Below are 22,283 nucleotides of genomic sequence, written 5' to 3' on the forward strand. Positions count from 1 at the left end.
TCCCGCCGCCGATTTTATTTCCGCTTCTTCAGAAGAGCGCAGAGGAGCTTATTAGGATGGGATTGCACCCCAGTGAGATCATCAGTGGATATACTAAAGCCATTGGCAAGGTTAGTCTTTTGGTTTCCCAAGTAACTTAAATGGCTCGTGAGGTTGATAATTATGATAAGTGTCGGATTATTTGTTATAGTTTCTATCTTTTATTGCAGACAATTGAGGTGTTGGGGGAGCTTGTGGAGGAAGGTTCTGAAACTATGGATGTTCGGGTTAAAGAGCAAGTTGTTACACGAATGAAAGCTGCTGTTGCTAGTAAACAACACGGACAGGAAGATATATTATGTTCTCTCATAGCCGATGTAACTTGCAACTTATTCCTCCACTTGTCTATCACCGATGTGTTTGTCTACTAGCTGATAAATTTTGAAGGATATCATGATTACTTTTAATTTATTCCTTTTGCATCTTAGGCATGCATCCAAGTCTGTCCCAAGAACCCTGCAAACTTTGATGTTGATAATGTCCGTGTCACAAAGCTTGTCGGAGGAGGTCTGCATAATTGTACAATTGTTCGTGGGATGGTTTTAAAAGGTGATGCCTTGGGAAGTATAAAGCATACGGAGAAGGCAAAGGTATACAATCATTTTTCTCCTTTCCATTTCATGTTGACTAATAAATTTCTATAACAGTTGCACTATTCTCTTTAATTGGTAAAGAGAGGTCTTATTGTATTTCAACTTATGGCTTTGTGTTCACTTTGTTATAGGTGGCTGTGTTTGCCAGTGGTGTTGATTCATCTGCCACTGAAACAAAAGGAACTGTATTGATTCACTCTGCCGAGCAGGTAAATCATGAGAATAATATACATGTTTTTGCCATAGGCCTACCTCTATGCTGATAAGTAATTGGAGTTTGGGGGTGGGTTTGTTGGTCAAATATGTCTAAATGTTGAAGATTGTCACATATCTTGCAGTTAGAGAATTATTCTAAAACTGAAGAAGCTAAGGTTGAGGAGCTAATCAAAGCAGTTGCCGAGTCTGGTGCCAAAGTTATCGTCAGTGGAGGACCTGTTGGTGAAATGGCATTGCATTTCTGTGAACGTTACAAGTATGCTAAGCTTTCTTCCATATTTTAAATTGCCCTCCTTTTCTGATTAGCGTTGGATATATGCATGTTATATGTAGTGATTGGTGCTTATGCTAGTTGTTTGATAGATTGGCTTCTCTTGGATTCAAAAAATATCTTGCTTTGTAGCTTTTTCATCCTCGTTCAACATTTCTAGTTTGGATTCTTTCCTTGCAGGTTAATGGTCTTGAAAATCAGCTCAAAATTTGAACTGAGGCGTTTTTGTCGCACAACAGGAACTTCTGCTCTTGTGAGCTTTCTATCTAGATTATATTAGAATACAGGGGGGAAAATGTCTTTTGGTTTGCAATCTAATGCGCCTTTAATTCTTTTGGCAGTTGAAACTCAGCCAACCAAAGGCTGATGATTTGGGATTTATCGATTCAATTTCAGTTGAGGAAATTGGTGGTTCTCGGGTATGTATGAAGAGCTTGCTTTACTCATATTTGTCTCCTTGTCCTTTGTTAATTTTGTTTTGTATTATCCATTGATTGTAGGTCACTGCTGTCAGAAGCGAAGAAGGTGGGAACAAGATTGCCACTGTGGTGCTGAGAGGAAGTACTGATAGTATATTGGATGATCTTGAAAGAGCTGTTGACGATGGAGTGAATACATATAAGGTGATTGTTGCCGAATACTTTGTTTCTATGTATTCTTCCAAGTATTATAGCGTTTCTCGATAAACGTTATTGAGCTCTTCCAATTATTATAGCATTTCTCGATAAATCTTGTTGAGTTTTTTTCCTAACCTGAAGAGACAGTCTTTTTTGTTTGTTTTGGATGTAAATTTCAAGGGAATTATCATTATCGGTTATCACATTCTTAAGGCCATGTTTTTTGTGGGTCAGGCAATGTGCAGGGACAGTCGCATGGTACCTGGAGCTGCAGCTACTGAAATTGAGTTGGCTAGAAGATTGAAAGAGTTCTCCTTCAAGGAAACAGGGTAATATGTTATTTTTTCTACTTTTACTTATTTACTACGAAGTATCAGCCTGCATATTATGTGCTGCTCTTGCCAAATGGCATGGTAGAATATTTTGTCATGATGACAATTGACCTGCCTAACCGCCATGCCTTTGGACGAGTGACACTTTTTAATGTTATACATGAGCTGAGCTGGATTTTTGTGAATCAAGCATCGTTTTCGATTCTTTCATCTTGCATTTATCATGCATGTCTTATCACTCTGTTGGAGGTTTGTAAGTTTTGGAATATACAGTATATTTAGATTACTAGAAGAGGTTGATAGGGTAATTGAATATTTTGCAGATTGGATCAATATGCCATTGCTAAGTTTGCTGAAAGTTTTGAAATGGTACCTCGAACACTGGCAGAAAATGCTGGACTTAATCCAATGGATATAATATCTAAGCTGTACGAAAAACATGCATCTGGAAATATCAAAGTGGGCATCGACTTGGGGGGAGGTGACTCCGAGGATGGGGTTTGCAAGGATGTGTCATCCCAGAATATTTGGGATCTTTATGTCACTAAGTAAGTCGCACTTTGATCCTTTCCTTTTCGTATTCATGAGTTCTTTCGCATAAGGACACGTACTAAAAGTGCAATATTTCTCTTTTTTTCTCGTGTTTTTTCTTCTTTCTGCAGGTTTTTTGCTCTCAAATATGCTGCCGATGCTGCATGCACTGTACTACGAGTAGATCAGGTAATTAACTTGAAACAGAGCTTAAAAATATATTTTGGTTTTAGATATTTTCGTTAACCAAGCTTATCATGTCATTCTTTCATATCTGTAGATTATAATGGCAAAACCAGCTGGAGGTCCAGGAAGGAGAGAACAGCCTGCAGGAATGGATGAGGACTAAGTTAAGTCTGTCACCGGCCAGCATCATCTATTAGGTTTCTCTTGTATCTCACCGATGCTGACTTTGGACTCTTAGGCATCTTTTGAGATTCTACAAACACGTTGAAACGAAGTTTTGCGTTTGTTTTGGAAATTTCCGTTCTGTCTTTATCAATTCTGTAATTTTTCCATCAGTAAATTTGATGAATGTTGCCACCTTTGGTCATTGACGTTTAACGCTTTGTTAGATCCTAGTTCTCATCTTAATTCCGTCATTTACTTGAGATGTTTCATATTCACCAATTAAAAGAAACATATAATTTGCTAAAAACCAGATATTATTTAGTATAGATATTGTTGCCTGATAAAAATAAATTACACAGTAATTCACTAATTTGGATGAAATGGGGGCAAAAGAGAGTGAAAGTAGGCCGAAAAGCATATACGAACAAAAACAGATGCTAAAGGATGAGCTTACCAGCTTAGCTAGTCCACTGATGTGTGGACGCTAAGATTTTCTTCCTTCCAACAATGGCCTCCATTTGTTCTCTTTCTCTCCCGATACCAAACATAATCAGAGCTACATCTCTTCCTGCAACTCCTACTACAACTACCCTTTCCACTCCCGACTCTCTCGATGAAAAATTCGGTCACAAAGGCACTAAATTCTCAGAGTCCAACAGCGTTCCGTTTGTTGAGCTGACTGTAAGAAATGGAAGCCCATTGAGACTAAGAAACCCCGATGCTCATGTCACTTCTTACAAGCCTAAAGTATATTGGAAAGACGATAGCTTAGAGGAGATTCTTTACATGGTCCCTGCCGGTGGAACGGACTCTACCAAGTCCAAAGGAGGAATTGGTTTGGTTATCAATGATGCAACTGAAAAAAGCTCGAAAGGGTTGCTTTTATCCGGTTATGATTGGACTGCAAAGGATGCTGATAATGATGCCATTGATGCTCTTCAGGTATTTTCCCATTTGCATAATAGTTTAGAAGTCTGTTGTTCAACTCTATTCATTAGTTGTTTATAAGATAATTATGGGATTTTGTTTAGAGCCGTGAACAAACCGAGTTTCGATGAAACTGAATTTATTTGTGATTATTAGTTTATGTTTGAGTCTGTTCGTGATCTGTCTGTGTTAATATAATGTATGAACGTATTCTATAAATCTATCATATGAAGTAATGAGATCTGTTTTCTTCCAGGTTGAGTTAAAGCAGTGTTGCTGGAACTTTAGATATCAGTTATGTCATTTCCCTTTATCCCCTAAGCATTGCAACGGCAGTCATTGTAAAGAACAATGGCCACAAAGATGCGAGTTTAACCAGTGCCATACATTGTACAGCACTGTTTACCATCCTAAAACGGATGGCCAAACAAAAAGAGTGAACCAATTTTTAGAGCAGTATTTGCGGGGATTATGTTTTTTAAAACCTAAATAGTGAGCAAAGTGGCTACCTCATGCTGAATGTTGGTAAAATACCACTTATCACACAACATTGAAGCTTACACCATTCAATCCTTCTATGAATACAAACCACCTATTATGGTTTGGCAAACAGAATCACAGGTACAAAGCATGAATGACATATGAACAATCGTGACAAATTAAGGCAGATTATTAAAAAAATAGTTACAAAATGCACAAAACATGATGAAGCAACAAACTGACAAACAGAGAACTGAAAGACAATTTCATGAGGGTGATGAAGATTACCTCAAGCTTCAACCATATCGTCAAACTTCTCTTGCCTTCGGAAAAAACCTGAAATTGGCAGCCAAGTATTATGGTCCATACAAGGTGCTTGAAAAATTTGGGCAAGTGGCTTATCGTTTGCACTTACCAGAGAACTCTCAACTCCACCCAATTTTTCATGCGAGTCTGCTGAAAAAGAAGATCGAGGAATCGACGGTTCCTTCCAGTACTCCACCTAAAATGGAAGAAGATGGTCAGTTCAGGATTGCACCATTGAAAATTTTGGGGAAACGAATTGTAAATCATCAAAATAAGTCGGTTACTTAGCTTTTGATGCGTTGGACGAATTTGGATGACAATCACGATACTTGGGAGGATTTATAGTTTTGAAGGCTCAGTTTCCTACCTTCGATCCTTGGGGACAAGGATCATTTCAAGAGAGGGTATTGTCAGGATTGGAGAAGAAGAAGAAGGCTCAACAAGAAGAAATTGAGGATCAATCAGCGAGGGTTAGGGATTACCATGGATGAATTAGGGATTTTCTCTGCTCAGACACGGGAGGTGCACGGGATTATTAAAAGGGAAGTCACAAATACATGATTTTCTGAAGCTCTTTTTTCTTGGTGATTTTAAATCTAGGAACAACCAACAAGCCGATAACAATTCTCCCACTTGTGATCCTTGATCTTGCAGTGATCACATTGTGAACTTGCGACAACCATTTCTACCAAAACACTTAAATACATAACAGTGGTTTCGATGAGTGATGAATTTCTAGGAAGATGAATCCGATGAGACTCTTCTTGCACAATCATAAAGTCCAGCTGATTGAAGGGAGGGATTGTATCATAAAAATTTGACTTTTTATTGCCGCATAAGTCTCACTAAGACTCATGAGGAACTGGGAAAGACCTTATTGAACCATATGCTGAGAGTTTTGTTGAGAAACCTCACATTGGAATGAAAAAAGAGTAAACTATGTGGATAGTCCCTTATGTTTAGGGTCTACGACTACGGTCATCAATTTAAAAATTAAGATGAAATATTACTTAACGTTATTGATCCGTTCGATTTTAGTCTATCATTCGTTAATTTTCGTTAACCTCTTTTGTTTAAGTCCCTAACATGGCCAAGGGACTAAAATCAAACGGGAGTTAACAACTGAGGGGCTAAAAGTGAACGGATCGATAACGTTAGGATCATTCCCCTTAATTTTAAACTAGTGACCAAATTCAGTCAAAACTAAAACGTAGGGGACTATATGCATAGTTTACCCATGAAAAAAAAGGCTAAAGCAAAATATTACTGGCTAACAAACTGAACTAACTACTTATAGAACTAAGAATAAAGTAACTAACTATTCTCAACAGAATTGCAGCAAAGATATCAAACCCAATTTCCATTTCTCTTCAGCTTCTTCTACGTCAAATTTTAATCTTTCTTACTCAATATCCATGGCATTGAGGATCAGTACCAACCCACGCCCACTCCAAGACCGAGTTGCTATAGTAACTGGTTCATCGCGTGGAATTGGCCGAGTTATAGCGGTTCATCTAGCTGAACTCGGTGCTAAAGTCGTCATTAACTACACCTCCAGCTCGGACCAAGCCGATCGCGTAGCAGCGCTGATCAATTTTTTGTTTTCCGATGACGACCCACAAGCTGTAACCGTGAAGCACCTGTTTGACTAGGCCGAGCAGGCGTTTGGCTCAACGATTCACATCCTTGTTAACTGTGCTGGAGTGCTGGATCCTACGTATCCTAAAATTGCCGATTCTTCCTTGGAGGACTTCGACAGTACTTTTAGGTACTGCCTTCGGTTCACCTGCTCTAAATTTCCTAAATTTCATAGAGCTGATTAAAAAACTTAGAATATCTTTGTCGAATATCTTCGAAAAAGTATGTTAGATTTTCAGTCGAGTCGAGTCGACCCGAAGTATATTTACAGTTGTCCACTCAACTCCTGAATGAGTGAGAAAACTCTCTCGGTGACTTGAATTCGAATGAGTATCGAAGTTCTTACTATTCGAACAACATAGGTTGGTATTGTACTAAATAGTTCTCTGTGTTATTGAGAAATGTCATATGAGATTTTGATTTGGAAATTGGGATGTATGCAACATGGTACATGGAAGAATGAATTAGGTAGATTTTACAGTGGTTGCATACCATGGAATTCTTATTTTCGTGCTCGGCGTATTTGAAGCCGAATTGAAACCGGACTCGTTTTATCCAGTACCCTCATAGTTTCTAACCATGTTATTTCAGTGTGAACACAAGAGGGGCATTCTTGTGTGCCAAGGAAGCTGCCAACAGGCTGAGGCACGGAGGCGGCGGTCGAATTATATTGATGTCTTCATCAATGGTGGTTGCACTGAGGCCGGGATATGGAGCATACGCCGCATCGAAGGCAGCAATAGAGGCGATGGTGAAAATACTAGCAAAGGAACTCAAAGGAACTGGTATCACTGCAAACTGTGTGGCACCGGGACCGATTGCAACAGAGATGTTCTTTACTGGAAAAAGTGAAGAAATGGTGCAGGGGTGTATCGATGAATCTCCACATAATCGTCTTGGTCGAAGCGAAGACGTTGCTCCGGTTGTCGGTTTCTTGGCTACCGATGCCAGTGAGTGGGTTAACAGAGAAACCATTCGTGTCAACAGCGGCTACGTTTGATACATGTTATGCATCAGATCAAGGGATCATATTCATAAGAAAGATCTATTTGAGCACGTTTGAATAATCTTTTGAAGACAACTTTAGTGTTTCATCCATATATTGTTTTACAGCATTTCCTCCCACTAGTCCCCATGCATTTAAACCCTAACATGATCACTTATACATGCATTTGAACCCTAACTATAGTCTTATTTAAGATTAAGGAACGGTAAAAAAATAAAAGCAATCGAAAATGTTAAAAAAGTATAACATTTTGTTGTTGAGCATAACTTAAAAATTTTAACTTTTTAACATTTTCGGTTGAAATATAACTCTTTATCATATTCTAATCAGGAAGTAAACAGCCAACTCGAGTTTAGAACATATTAATAGTCGAATGACTATTTTATAATTTTTTAATAATCGATGAACTTAACAAAAAATGCATTATACTCGAGGGTTTATTTTGTTACTTTTAATAATAGAAGATTTAACAAAACAATATCTTATAATCTATATCATTTGTGTATTTTATCATTATTTTTATCGATAACTTTTTTAGAATTCGAGTATAATATGAAAAATAGATTTTATTGTAATTAAAATACTAAATCGTTGAAATTTAAATGATATGAAGATATAAGTGAATTTTTTACCATAATGATGACATGGATTTTAATTTATTATTATTTATGCCATGTATGATACACCTAATTTATTAACTATGGAGCATTATTATTATTATTCATTTTCTAAATATGTTATTTCAGTGTAAACACAAGAGGGGCATTCTTGTGTGCCAAGGAAGCTGCCAACAGGTTGAAGCGCGGCGGCGGTGGTCGGATTATATTAATATCATCATCGGCTGTAGCTTCATTGTGGCCGGGATTCGGAGCATACGCTGCATCTAAGGCAGCAATCGATGTTATGGTAAAAATACTAGTAAAGGAACTCAAAGGAACCGGTATCACTGCAAACTGTGTGGCACCAGGGCCGACTGCGACGGAGATGTTCTTTACCGGAAGAAGTAAAGAAGTGGTGCAGAGGTGTATCGATGAATCTCCGGATAATCGGCTTGGTCGGAGCAAAGACGTCGCACTAGTTGTCGGTTTCTTGGCTACCGTTGTTAGGGAGTGGATTAATGGAGAAACCATTCGCGTCAACAGCGGCTGTGCTTGATACATGTTTGAATCTGCATTGTATGTTTGTAAGTATGGAGTATGCATCATATAATATAGGGTAAATTACACGTTAGTATTTAAATTATCAGTTTTAGTCTATTTTAGTACTTAAACTTTTAGTTTTTCAGAATAATACCTAACATTTATTTTTCATTTTACTTTAGAACCCGTCTTTAAAAATTTAACTCATTTAGTACCTAAATTATTAGTTTTGATCTGTTTTAGTATCTAAACTTTCATTTTTTTTATAATTTAACGTTAAATTTTGAAAGAGTACTAAAATGAAATAAAAACAAAACAAAACCTTAAGTATGATTTTGAAAAAAATTAAAATTTTATGTACTAAAACGAACCAAAATTAATCATCTAGGTATTAAACGGATTATTTGCCCTATAATATATGATTTATATAAATTATGATCAACTATTTTATTTTAAAATTATATAAAAATGTAAAAGATGAATAATACAATAATAATAACAACGGCCATTTATAACCAGTTTTTTTTAAATTAATAACTGATATCCGATCTATTGACCGACTAATTCAGATCGGGTACTGCAGAGGCGAGGGTGACTCTCCCAACCCAGTTTGCTCTATTCGCAAACGCCAAGATTCGAACCCCTAACCTTACTTAAGAGACCTAGTATCTCATCCCACTAGACCAACTGATTATTGGTATAATTAATTTAATCAAGGATTTAAAATAGATTGGGTTTTGTTATATTCAAGATATAGGTGAAAGAAAAATAACGTAAAAAGTAAAACAAAGTCAATAATGATTATAGGTAGTGTAACACCTCAATCTATGAGTTAAAATTTTATGATATTTATATAAGAGTTATAATTAAAATTTTAATTATCAATGAATTTTTAATAGATTGAGGACTTTAAGTGTAAAATTTTCCTTCATTGGTTTTAGCTAGTTATAGCATTCACGTTGTTTGTTCAGACTTAGGTAGAATGTGAACAAAATGTTGGATGAGATGGGAATAAATTAAGGATAATGACATTCAATAATTCAAAAAAAAATATTAAAAGCAAAGCATCGACGCAAACTGAGAAAAATACAATCAAATTTCGAAATCAAAGAATGGCGTTATCGTCGAGCAGTGGTCTAACCTTCAAGCTTCATCCACTAGTAATCGTAAACATATCCGAGCACTACACTCGGGTCAAGTCTCAGATGAACCCTCATCTACTCATCTCCACTCCTCCACCGTCAACGGCGTCGAAAACCAATAGTCAGCCCCTCGAGTCTACGCATGTGTCATAGGTGTCCAGAGGGGTCGCACCGTCGAGATCTTCAACAGTTTCGAGCTTCTCTACGATCCCTCCACCCACTCCCTCGACTGCTCCTTCCTCGAGAAGAAACATGAGCTTTATAAGAAGGTTTTCCCCCATTTTTTTCATTATTGGAAGGTATTCCACTGGGAGCGACGCCGGGAATCTGATATGCACATTCATAAAGCTTTGATGGATATTAATAAAAGCCCTCTCTATGTGCTTCTCAATCTTGCAATCAATCTCGCCCAAAAGGATCTTCCAGTCGCCATTTGTGAAAGTGAAAGTGCGCATCAAACTTTAGCTACCAAGGAAAGAAATGAAGGGTACACGTGGGTTTTAGAAAAAAAATAATAAAGGATGAAGTTAATAAAGGATGAAGGGTAAATCACAACATCAGTCATTCAAGTTTGGTGAGAATTCAACCTTGTCTCTTAGGTTTCATATTGTTATGATTATGGTATAATGGTTTTATTAAGATTGATTTAGTCCTTAATTTTATTAATTAAAAATTATATGAACTCCTAAAGTTGTTAGTTTTAGCAATTGGGTCCCCAAATTATTAATTAGATTCTAATAAGTTATTTTTATGGCGAGAAAAATTATTTGAAGTCGTATTTGTACGATAGATTGTCCGTGTTCGTTAGAAAGAGATTGGGAGCTAGAAATTAAGTTGGTGAGCTGGAATTCAAGAGTAATATTTTGGGTTTTGTTGACGTTTTGAGTCCGATTCCGAAGTCTGTTTCGCCAAATTTGAACCGGTAAGCTGTTTTCACTGATTAATCACCCGGTTTGATCCGTTTTTCGCAATTAAGCTCCGTTCTTGATGAAATTTATGTTGTTATGTATTTGAGGAATTATTGGAAGTTGAATTAAAGATCGAAGGCATTTGAATGGAATTTATATGGTCGATCAGTATGACACAGAAATCGAGGTAATACATTACTACCTCTTTATGCTTTTATGGAACATGTTGATAATGGATAAATGCATGGACATATATATGATTGGTCTATTATGTCTGTTTGATTATGGATGGATTGGAACTGAATACGATTTAAGTGATAAATTAGTTAAGACTCTATTAAATTACAAGTTCTGTGATTGAGTGATAAAGGAATCAGTCCTGAATATGTGAATTATAATTTATCTCATTAAAGGTACTTGGATGATAAATTATGAGAATACTCCGGTTTGGTAAAATTATGAAAATACCCCTATGTTGTAAAATGACAAAAATTATCCTTGGAAGTTGATTAATAACTCTGAAAAGACATATTGACCTGATAAAACTACAGATGTGCATAAGAAATGCTAGTTTGCTTAGAAAATTTGGATAACCGGTTTTTAATCCCAAGAGAGTTTGTGCAAGATACTATAAGTATATTAATGGAATCATTTCAAGATTATAGAATGTTCTGAAAAGAAATTAACCATATGATCTCTAAATTATAGTTATTTTCGTTAAGAGTTAATACCGAAATTATTTGGATAAGAAACTACGAAAATGCCATTGAAAGGTAAAAATAGTCCGATTTGACCCTGAACGAGAAAGTACTTTGAGGATTCGTACTTAAATCGATAAATTACGAATTTAATTGTTAAGATCCTGTCTTTGCACAGAAAATTTCTGATAACCTGTTGGTAACTTTCGAGAAGATAATTGACCTGAAAATCTCCGAGTTAAGAATAAATTATCGGGGGTGTTCTTTTGTCTGAATTGTTCGAAAGAATGGAAATAAATGATAAGTTTAAATTTAATAATAAGATAAGACGGATGGAAATGATGGAAATACACCGGATCTATAAAATGACCAAAATACCCCTAGAATGAAAATGATTCAAGAATATCACCAAGCCCATGAATGTATGGATATCCTCAAGTTTTGAAAAGAATGGAAAAACATTAAGCACCAAAATGACCAAAATTCCCTTAGGGCCTAGACTAAGTAAATGTCTTGGGGTTAATTGAGGAATTCAAATAAGAATAGGTGTTGGAATACCTTTAAAAAGTTATGGAATACAACTTAAGTGAGACGATCAACTTTAATAATATGCCAGTACCTGAACGGCATAGATATTTCTTGAATAAGTGTTCGTCTTCTCAAGTTTGGCTCGACGTTAATTCTGGAAGTAATCAGCTCAGCTCAACTCTAGAGCGCATTTGGTACTAAGTAGTGGATATTCGTGAGACAAATCAACCACGAATACCAAAATGACTTTATTATATGACTAAATTGAACTGAAAAGAAGTACAATATGTATCTGAAATTCAGAAACGTTTGAATTAATCTGGAAAACTCTGAAGTAACCGAGTTAGACTTGATTACTAAACGAACTAAGTAACCTCAATAACTGATGATTAAATAGGTGATTGGATGAGTTTGGAAACACTGTTGAACTTACATGATGAATTGTCCTTATGGGTTATGAACCATGAATCAAGTACGTCTGTATTTCCTGATATCGTTGAAACGTGGAAATGAAATAAAGACTGTTGGAAGATCTATTCAGTAATGAGATGGTCTATGGATATACATTATGATATTAAAGAGTGAATACACTGGAAGGACAATGAATTGATTTGTTGATATGCATCAGTTTGGGAGTTGTGTAACTCGAGTTGTTTGATAATACGATCGATAGTCATAGATTGTAAATGACTTGAATCTTCGATTCTATATTTTCATCTAAAATCACTTCGGTCATGTTTGAAAACGCAAGTAACGCAGAAGGAAAAGATTCTGAATACCTCATTTGGTTCAATTGGGCTGAAATCTTATGAATTCAAAGTATATTCCTGAATACCCTTGATTGTTTGGGTAATGGAATCACTCGCAGTAAATCTGAATTTAGAATTATTATGTATAAATGTTCCTCAACGTTTTCCTGATGCACATGGAAACTTAGTGGAATTCTAAAGTATCAATCTGAAATGTCTGATTAGATCGGTTAGAAATCGATTCTCTTCAATAAGATCTTATTCCTGGAATCCGATCAAATTGCACAAGTTCATGTTATCCATACTGATAACTACAAAATACATATGAAAAATATTTGGATTCTCTAGTGTGTTCCTTATATTTTGAAAAATTGTTTTATTGTTTTAACATGTGGTACACTGAAATCTATAGTTATTGTTTTATGGATGCATCGACTTAACGATTATGGCTTATGGATTTGTATCATTGTATATACTATATATTGGAGATACAGATTTGTAAAGTACAGCTCTGATCAAGCTGGAAAATTTTTATGGACCTAATGGGACTCTTAGGTAGGCTCTGCGGCCCTGAGATCATTCTCGGGTAGGCCCTGCGGCCCTAAGATGTGTTCTTAGGTAGGCCCCATGGCCCCGAAACCTTCTTGGATAGGCTCTCAGGCCCTAAGATGTTCCCTTATGTTAATTCTTTATACGATAGTTTTGAACTATGAGTTTAAAAAAAACTACACTACAGTATGATTTATGAGATTTTCTGAACTATCATTTGATTAGTGTACCTATTATGATTTTATCGTACTGTTGGAACACACTAGACATCCTATTCGATCTCTTGAAAATGTCATACTATGAATGCTTCCTAGGACCTAAGATCTTTATGGTTTCTATTCGATGAACTACCAGTGGAACCTCAGATTATCTCGAAAATTTGTATACGTCTGATTCAATAAGGAAACTATATGGCTTTCCATTTATCTGCATGTCCTATAGCATCACCTGATAGTTCTGTATTACTGAGCTTTTCGAAGCTCACTCTATTACTCACCATTGCAGGATAAAAGAATTGTACCAGTGCAACTATCGATATCAGTAAGGGAGTTCTTCCGACGTTGTTTGCAGAGTATGTTACATGTGATTAGGGGGCATGTAATTGTATTTTGTTTTATATACGAGTCTGGAAATCTTTTTATTTCTGCATACTGATAAATCATTTTATAAGTTACATGTTTTAATAAAAGTTTTAAATTTTCTGCTATTTTTACAGTGGGTCGCTCCGGTGGCCCTAATGTGACACTCCAGATCAGATTGGGTTATCTGCATCGGTCTGAGGGGGTTATAGGTAGAGCGATGAAAAATTCATATATAAACTATATAAAATGTGATTTAGTTTTTAAAATTAATTTTTAATTAATTATTTAAATTCATAAAAAATTAAAATCTTATTATAATTATATTAAGTATAATTTAAAATAAATTATTATTATTTAACTAGAATAATTGGCCAATTCTATTTGTTTAAAAATAATAATAATATTTATTATTTCTTGATGTCTTAGGTTCGAGCACCAGGAATGTCAATAGTGTAAGCGTTTAATATTTATCTTTAAACAGCTACTATATTGTACTTATCTCAGATTAATAATAATAATAATAATAATAATAACAACAACAACAACAACAACAACAATTATAATATTTAATCATGTCAAACATTAAGAATAGATTATTAGGGTCTGTTTGGTTCTAAAAATTATTTTCTATTTTCATTTTTTTTGTTTTCAAAAATAGTTTTCATTTCAGTTTTTGAAAAAATTGAAAATTAGAAAATATGTTTGGTTAATATAAATAAAAACTTGAATTCAAAGTTAAAATAGTACAACTGTATGTGGTATCTAATTTTTTAAAATAGAAATAAATAAATAGTTATTAAATAATTAAATTAAACTATTATTATTAAAAACATCATTGCATAAATTTAACATTTGAGTTATGTAAATATAACACAATAAAATTGATAAGAAATTGCATAACACAAAATTTATTTGAGTTTATAATAAGAATATAATGTTAATGTATATTGGACATCAATTAAATTTTAAAAATACACAAAAATATTGTTATAAGCAATATCACACAAAAGTATCATTAACAATTAAAAACAAATATGTTTAGTGGTAATTGAGACCTTCAAACTTTTGAGAAAAATAATTTGTTTAGTCCTTGAACGTGTTTTTGTACCAAATATTATCCTTAAACTTAGAAAAAATATTCTAACCATTTAAATAACAGAATCAAACATTGATTGTCACAACACTTATATGACACTTCACAAATTTACATGACAATCTACAATATTGATGTGATAGTTCACGATACTATTGTGGTAGTACTCGATGGACGATGATATGATAGATGAACTTAATTGATTATTTTAGAAAATTTAAGAACTTATTTAATTTTTAAACAAATTAAAAAAATATATTTAGATTAAAAATATAAACAATTACTAAGATTTTGAATACATTAATTATAAAAATGCTACAAAATTAAATTATTAAAAAATTAATTTATGGACTACATTGAGTGTAAAAAAGTTTAGGGACCATATTGATTTTTCACAAAAGTTTGAGTATTTTAACTATCATTAAATCAAAAAATTATTGTTAGAATGATTTAAACTTGTATAAGTTAAATTAAAAATCTAGATATCATATTTTAAAAATTTTAAAAATAATTTTAATGAAAATATTGAAAAACGTCTTTTTTATGTTTTCATATTTTCACCTATTTTTTATTTCATTTTCCAGAAATTATTTTTCAATCTTACAACCAAACACATTTTCTTCAACGTTTTCTATTTTCTAAAAAACGAAAAATAAAAATAGTCTATATTTTTTAAAATCAAATGGACCCTTAGATTTGTGGAAGCACACCTGAATTCATTTTTGGAGATTGTCTAAAAGATTGAGATATGAAGATTACATAAAAGGTTGAACTCTGACGGAATAATAGAAAAATACAAGTTGCTCTGTTCTTGAGACTATTATTTCTTTATATATCTGATTATTAAACTAACTGTCGTATGATATATAATTTTGTCACTCATCAAATTATAAATACAATTTGATGGCAACTACACTTTTATTTTCATGATATAAATGACCAGAGTCAACCCCGCAGCTTATCGACTTTATTAGATGCTTTTATGAGTCTGTGCTAGGATCATGTGGTAATGTTGAGGGTGTTGTTGCAGAGTTCTGTTCTTTTACGTAGGGAAGCATGGTTCTGAAATCGTAATGTTATACTTCTGTAAGCTAGGGTTGCTGGGATTTATTTGGTAAGGGTTTAGCTTTGCTTTCTTGATCATGGAATGTTAGAATGAGGCATTAGTGGCTGTAGTGAGTTGTGAGGGATCGTGCCCTACTGTGTTTGCATGTTGGATCGGCGTTCTTTTGGGATGTTAGTTTGCAGCAGATAAGTGGAAGATGTTCGTGTGTTTATGACCATGTTATATGCGTGTTGGTGCTGATGGTCCCTGCTGGTTTTCTTTCGAGTGGTAGGTGATATTTGTCACGCCCTTGGAACTTCGACGCCTCTCATGGGCTGACCTCGGTTGTAGGCTTGTGGTCCGTGACATATTTACCGAGTGGTTTTATGCAAGTGTTTTGGTCCCTTTGCAGGGTGGTGAGAGAGCTGTCCTCATGTGATAGTTTGTGTGTGCAAGAATCTAGTGTTGTTGACATCACCACGATGCACTCTTTTTTCTTCAATTAGGTTTAAAGAGATTTTGTAACGAGGTTCGTGGTGGTGGAATTCGTTTTGTAAGATTTCTCCTTCGATAAAATTGTACAAAACGTTTAACTTTTTTAAAAAAATTAATAATACTTCTAATACCTTATGTCACATGTATTATAATTAGTCATTTAATTTTATACCATATTTTATGATAATATTATACATTATACTTGTATGATCATAATTATGAATTTTAATCCACTAAATTAACTTAGTACACTAATTTCATCCAAAATTTTAATTATTAATATAAATATTAACATATCTATGGGTAGGATAAAGAATGTTGGATGAGTGAAGATAAACTATTAAAATTATTAATATATTTTTATTTTATACTATTAATTTAAGTCATTTATTTTTACTCTAATGATTATAAAATTATAAAATTAAAAATTGAGTATTTAAATTATCAGTTTTGGTCCGTTTTAATACATAAATTTTTATTTTTTTAAAAGCATACCTAACGTTTAGGTTTTGTTTTATTTTAGTATATTGTCGTTAAAAACTTAATTAACGAGTTTGTTGGTCGATAAAGTGCAAATTTTATAGCATGCACCTTTTCGATCCCTTGAACGCGATTTCAACCTCAGTTTCATCGAAAAATCCTCAATCTCCCCAAATTAGTGATGGACTCTTCGATTTCTTCATCCTCCGATTTACAAAGTCCATCGTCTGATGGGCCTGAAACCAGACTATATTGGTCGACTTGTCATTCTTTTGTGGTCCACCGTTCAGATTAGTTGCCCGCCTACCAGAGCTATGCCACGTTAATCAGTCCATTAAGTTTTTAACGACGAGGCACTAAAGTGAAACAAAAAAACTAAATTTATACATGGTTTTAAAAAAAACTGAAAGTTTAACTATTAAAATAGATCAAAACTAATAATTTAGGTACTCAACGCGTACTTTACTCTTAAAATTTTGGGTAAACTACACATTTAGTACATAAACTATCGTTTTGGTCTGTTTTAGTACATAAAGAGTAAACTACGTATTTAGTACCTAAATTATTAGTTTTGATCTATTTTAGTACCCGAACTTTCAGTTTTTTCAAAACCATACCTAATACTTAGCTTTTTTTTTGTTTCATTTTAGTACCTCACCGTTAAAAACTTAATGCGTTTAGTACCTAAACTATTAATTTTGGTTCGTTTTAGTACTTATACTTTTATTTAAGCTCGAAAAAACCTAAAAATCATCTCAAATGTATTAGTTTGGTTCCTAATCATGTGCTAAAGCTTTAGGAAGTTATTTAGGGTCTTAAAGTGGCATAAAAATACATTCTTTGTATCAATTTCGTCATCTAATCTTGAAATCAAGCATAAACCCTAGAAATGCTTAAAAACTAAAATCTCAACAAAACTTTATGATTATGAAAGCCTTAACACCAAAATGATTAGAAATACACTACATTGATGTTAGAATCCCGAAATAGAGCTCTTTAACCACCAAACACTCTCCTCTAGTGATTGGATGATAAAATCCCCACTTTCTCTTTGAGTTATGGAACTTGAAGAGGAAGAATGGGAGAAATGAGAAGGAAATTAATAAATAAAGAGGAGAAGCAAATGTAAGAGATAAAAACCTTCATCTTTTTAAAATGGGGCAATTGCACAATAAGTCTTCCTCATTTTTCTACAATTTAAAAACCTCATTTTTATGGCTAATTAGGCTCAATTCCAACTCAATTAAGCCCTCACTCGATCCAATGATTTTAATTACAAACCCCACTAGGTCCACAAATCTCTCAAGTAAACCTGAAACTAGTAACCCAAAAATTGGGATGTTACAAATACAATAAGTAGTACTATTTAATAAAAAATAATAATATCATTTTTAAAATATTAGAATAATTTATTTAATAATATTATTAAAATAGTATATCTATAATCTTATAAATAAAAATATTGAGATTATTATATTTTATTAAAAAATTTATTATAAATTATATTAATTATTTATTAAAATAAAATATTATTAATTATTACTTATTAAAATAATAGTGTTATTAAAATATTAAATATTATAATATTAAAATAAGAATATTATATTATATTTTAGGAAACATATTTTAAATATTCAATAATTCAATAATATTACTGTTATGAAATTAATAAATAATATTAATTTTATTGATAATTTATTATATATTATTAAAATAAAAGTATAATATTATATATTCTAATAATATAATTATAAAAACAAAAATATAACATTATATTATTAAAATTAGTAATAAATATAATTTAATAATTAAATTTTTTATTAAATGATACTAAAATAATACATTACTATTAAATATATAAAATAATAATATTTTGAGCGTTTATGCTTTGGATTGAAAAGTTCGTAAAATGACTTATAAAAAATCAGGTTGTAAGTCATTTTCATGAAAATGAAATTCAGTTAATGAGGAAAATGAATTAAATTGATCATTTGTTTTCGGTCAGCCAAACATTGAAAAATGAGAAAACAGTTTCACAATCAATTACAGTGAAACAAAGTGACTCTAAAAGTTACAAAATAGTTCCCATTTACATGACGTTATTTTGTTGAGTATATGACGATGAAAAGTTACAAAATAGTCAATTGTCTATCTATATGTTTCAAGTTCATCATTTTTTGTTAAAAATTTAACGATCATCTGAGTTGGATGTTAACCTGTTAACTAAGATATGATAAAATTTAATTCCATAATCGTTTGAGTTATTTTATGGATCGGCTCTCCGTTTACATTATGGCGTTGAGTCATTGTTTGAAAGCAATAGTGGTGGCGTTAGTAGACATCGTTAAAATATAACTCTTTATCATATTCTAATCAGGAAGTTAACATCCAACTCTAATGATTGTTAATTTTTAACGAAACATAACGAGTTTAGAACATATTAATAGTCGGATGATCATTTTATAATTTTTCAATAATCGATGAACTTAACAACAAACACCTTATACTCGAGGGTTTATTTTGTTACTTTTAATAGTAGGAGATTTAACAAAACAATATCTTATAATCTATATCATTTGTGTATTTTATCATTATTTTTATCGATAACTTTTTTAGAATTCGAGTATAATATTAAAATTAGATTTTATTGTAATTAAAATATTAAATCGTTGAAATTTAAATGATATGAAAGTATAAGTGAATTTTTTACCATAATGATGACATGGATATTAATTTATTATTATTTATGCCATGTATGATACACCTAATTTATTAACTATGGAGCATTATTATTATTATTCATTTTCTAAACATATCATTTCAGTGTAAACACAAGAGGGGCATTCTTGTGTGCCAAGGAAGCTGCCAACAGGTTGAAGCGCGGCGGCGGTGGTCGGATTATATTAATATCATCATCGGCGGTAGCTTCATTGTGGCCGGGATTCGTAGCATATGCTGCATCGAAGGCAACAATTGAGGTTATGGTAAAAATACTAGCAAAGGAACTCAAAGGAACCGGTATCACTGCAAACTGTGTGGCACCGGGGCCGATTGCGACGGAGATGTTCTTTACCGGAAGAAGTAAAGAAGTGGTGCAGAGGTGTATCGATGAATCTCCACATAATCGGCTTGGTCGGAGCGAAGACGTCGCTCCAGTTGTCGGTTTCTTGGCTACCGATGTTAGCGAGTGGATTGATGGAGAAACCATTCGCGTCAACAGCGGCTACGCTTGATACATGTTTGAATCTGCATTGTATGATGTTTGAAAGTATGGAGTATGCATCATATAATATAGGGTAAACTACACGTTAGTATTTAAATTATCAGTTTTAGTCTATTTGAGTACTTAAACTTTTAAATTTTCAAAATCATACCTAACATTTTTTTTCATTTTATTTTAGTACCCGCCGTTAAAAACTTAACTAATTTAGTACCTAAATTATTAGTTTTGATCTGTTTTAGTATCTAAACCTTCAATTTTTTTATAATTTAACGTTAAATTTTGAACGGGTATTAAAATGAAATAAAAACTAAACCTTAAGTATGATTTTGAAAAAATTAAAATTTTAGGTACTAAAACGAACCAAAATTAATAATCTAGGTACTAAACGAATAATTTAGGTATTAAACGGATTATTTACCCTATAATAAATGATTTATATAAATTATGATCAACTATTTTATTTTAAAATTATATAAAAATGTGAAAGATGAATAATACAAAAATAATAACAACGGCCATTTATAATCAATTTAATACAAAATTTATTTTAGTTTATAATAGGAATATAATGTTAATGTATATTGGACATCAATTAAATTTTAAAAAAATACACAAAATATTGTTATAAGTAATATCCAAAAAAGTATTATTAACATTAAAAAACATGTTTAGTGGTAACTGAGACCTTCAAACTTTTGAAAAAAATAATTAGTATAGTCCTTGAACGTGTTTTTGTACCAAATATGATCCTTAAACTTAGGAAAAATAATCTAACCATTTAAATAGCATAATCAAACGTTGACTGTCACGAGCTTATATGATAATTTACAAATTTACATGACAATCTACAATATTGATGTGATAGTTCACGATACTATCAGTTTTAGTATGATTTTAATACCTAAACTTTTTTTTTCAAAATCATGTCTAACGTTTAGTTTTTGTTTTATTTTAGTACCTCGTCATTAAAAACTTAATTAACGAGTTCGTTGGTCGATGAAGTGCAAATTTTCTAGCATGCACCTTTTTGACCCCTTAAACGCGATTTCAACATATGTTTCACCAGAAAACCCTCAATCTCCCCAAATTAGTGGTGAACTCTTCCATTTCTTCATCCTCTGATCTCAAAGTTCCATCGTCTGATGGGCCTGAACCATACTATATTGGTCGACTCGTCATTCTTTTGTGGTCCACCGTTCAAATTAGTTGTTCGTCCACCGAAGCTATGTCACGTTAACTAGTCCATTAAGTTTTTAACGATGAAGTACTAAAGTGAAACAAAAACTAAACTTATACATTGTTTTTATAAAAAAACTAAAAGTTTAGGTACTAAAATAGATCAAAACTAATAATTTAGGTACTAAACACGTAATTTACTCTTAAAACTTTGGGTAAACTACACATTTAGTACATAAACTATCATTTTGGTCCGTTTTAGTATCTAAAGAGTAAACTACACATTTAGTACCGAAATTATTAGTTTTGATCTATTTTAATACCTAAACTTTCATTTTTTTTTCAAAACCATACCTAATACTTAGTTTTTTTGTTTCATTTTAGTACCTCACCGTTAAAAACTTAATGCGTTTAGTACTTAAACTATTAATTTTGGTTCTTTTTTGTAACACCCAACCCGTATCTGATCCGAATACGAGTCTGAGATGTTACATTGACTTTTCAAAACCTTTTTCTTACAAAATATTTAAACATTTGAACTCATTTTAGGAAAATACCACAATATTCTATTAAATTGTGTTTCGTATACAATTTCCAATCAAAAACGTATTTATGAACAATAAAATACGTACAAACAGTACCGTATGAACAATACCTGCTACAGTACCGAATGTTAAAATTTTCCAGATTCAAAGAGGGGAACCGATTCCCCTGCTACAGGGAACCAATACTCTGCTACGGTACTGCTACAGTAACTTTCGTAAAATACGTATAAATTCATAAAATTTAAAACGTTCATCTCTATACATTTACCATTTACATATATATATACATTTAAAACATTATAAAATTCAATCATATGATTTTACAAAACCGATTAAAACATATCGGATTTAAACCTTTATTTACATGCCAACCACTATCATTATTACAAAATACACACTATACATTTATTTTCTGATCTGATCTTTGGAAAGGAGAAACTGACATGTCTTGCATAACTTTTACTAATCTTCCTCTTCTCGGAACCTACGCGTGAAACAATCACACGCTAAGTCGTTGACTTAGTGAGGCATATTAAACATAACTATAACCATATATCATTTCATATAAACAAAAGGTATACATATGCAAATACTATCATATCATATAAAAACATATATCATTAAC

General features: G+C 32.6%; 4 protein-coding genes, 1 long non-coding RNA gene and 1 pseudogene across 5 annotated transcripts; 5 read left to right on the forward strand and 1 right to left on the reverse strand.

Annotated features, from left to right (window-relative positions):
* Positions 1-17: 17 nt before the first annotated feature.
* LOC120185331 (T-complex protein 1 subunit theta-like) lies at positions 18-3,219 on the forward strand (the record flags this gene model as incomplete). Its single annotated transcript, XM_039189582.1, has 12 exons — positions 18-110; positions 210-356; positions 468-629; positions 764-841; positions 971-1,104; positions 1,300-1,372; positions 1,461-1,538; positions 1,620-1,742; positions 1,971-2,065; positions 2,392-2,616; positions 2,731-2,788; positions 2,880-3,219. Coding segments are annotated over 12 exons (1,335 nt in total), but the record flags the coding sequence as incomplete, so codon positions are not given.
* A 238-nt stretch (positions 3,220-3,457) lies between these two features.
* LOC120184888 (photosynthetic NDH subunit of subcomplex B 2, chloroplastic-like) lies at positions 3,458-4,370 on the forward strand. Its single transcript, XM_039189251.1, has 2 exons — positions 3,458-3,892; positions 4,134-4,370. Exons 1-2 carry the CDS (start codon positions 3,458-3,460, stop codon positions 4,368-4,370), a joined length of 672 nt encoding a protein of 223 aa, XP_039045182.1.
* Positions 4,371-4,524: 154 nt separating this feature from the next.
* On the reverse strand, positions 4,525-5,514 carry LOC120185021. Its single transcript, XR_005522088.1, has 3 exons — positions 5,146-5,514; positions 4,773-5,038; positions 4,525-4,693 (listed from the first exon to the last, which is right to left on the reverse strand). It is a non-coding gene; the product is annotated as an uncharacterized LOC120185021 (long non-coding RNA).
* Positions 5,515-6,070: 556 nt separating this feature from the next.
* On the forward strand, positions 6,071-7,369 carry LOC120185028 (annotated as a pseudogene).
* A 167-nt stretch (positions 7,370-7,536) lies between these two features.
* Positions 7,537-8,510, forward strand: LOC120184898 (NADPH-dependent aldehyde reductase-like protein, chloroplastic). The gene is made up of 2 exons (XM_039189259.1): positions 7,537-7,547; positions 8,054-8,510. The coding sequence occupies exons 1-2, from the start codon at positions 7,537-7,539 to the stop codon at positions 8,460-8,462; spliced, it is 420 nt and encodes a 139-aa protein (XP_039045190.1). The 3' UTR covers positions 8,463-8,510.
* An 11,023-nt stretch (positions 8,511-19,533) lies between these two features.
* LOC120184909 (NADPH-dependent aldehyde reductase-like protein, chloroplastic) lies at positions 19,534-19,996 on the forward strand (the record flags this gene model as incomplete). The annotated part of the gene is made up of 1 exon (XM_039189265.1): positions 19,534-19,996. A coding segment is annotated over one exon (414 nt), but the record flags the coding sequence as incomplete, so codon positions are not given.
* Positions 19,997-22,283: the final 2,287 nt, after the last annotated feature.

This window comes from Hibiscus syriacus, unplaced genomic scaffold (assembly GCF_006381635.1).
Source record: "Hibiscus syriacus cultivar Baekdansim isolate YM2019G1 unplaced genomic scaffold, ASM638163v2 tig00003973_pilon, whole genome shotgun sequence".
NCBI classification, from domain to species: domain Eukaryota; kingdom Viridiplantae; phylum Streptophyta; class Magnoliopsida; order Malvales; family Malvaceae; genus Hibiscus; species Hibiscus syriacus.

Excerpts from the sequence above, each read along its gene's own strand:
- LOC120184888 (XM_039189251.1), top strand. The coding sequence starts at position 3,458 with ATGGCCTCCATTTGTTCTCTTTCTCTCCCGATACCAAACATAATCAGA. Across the intron at positions 3,893-4,133 it reads ATGCCATTGATGCTCTTCAG|GTTGAGTTAAAGCAGTGTTG; the intron begins GTATTTTCCCAT and ends GTTTTCTTCCAG.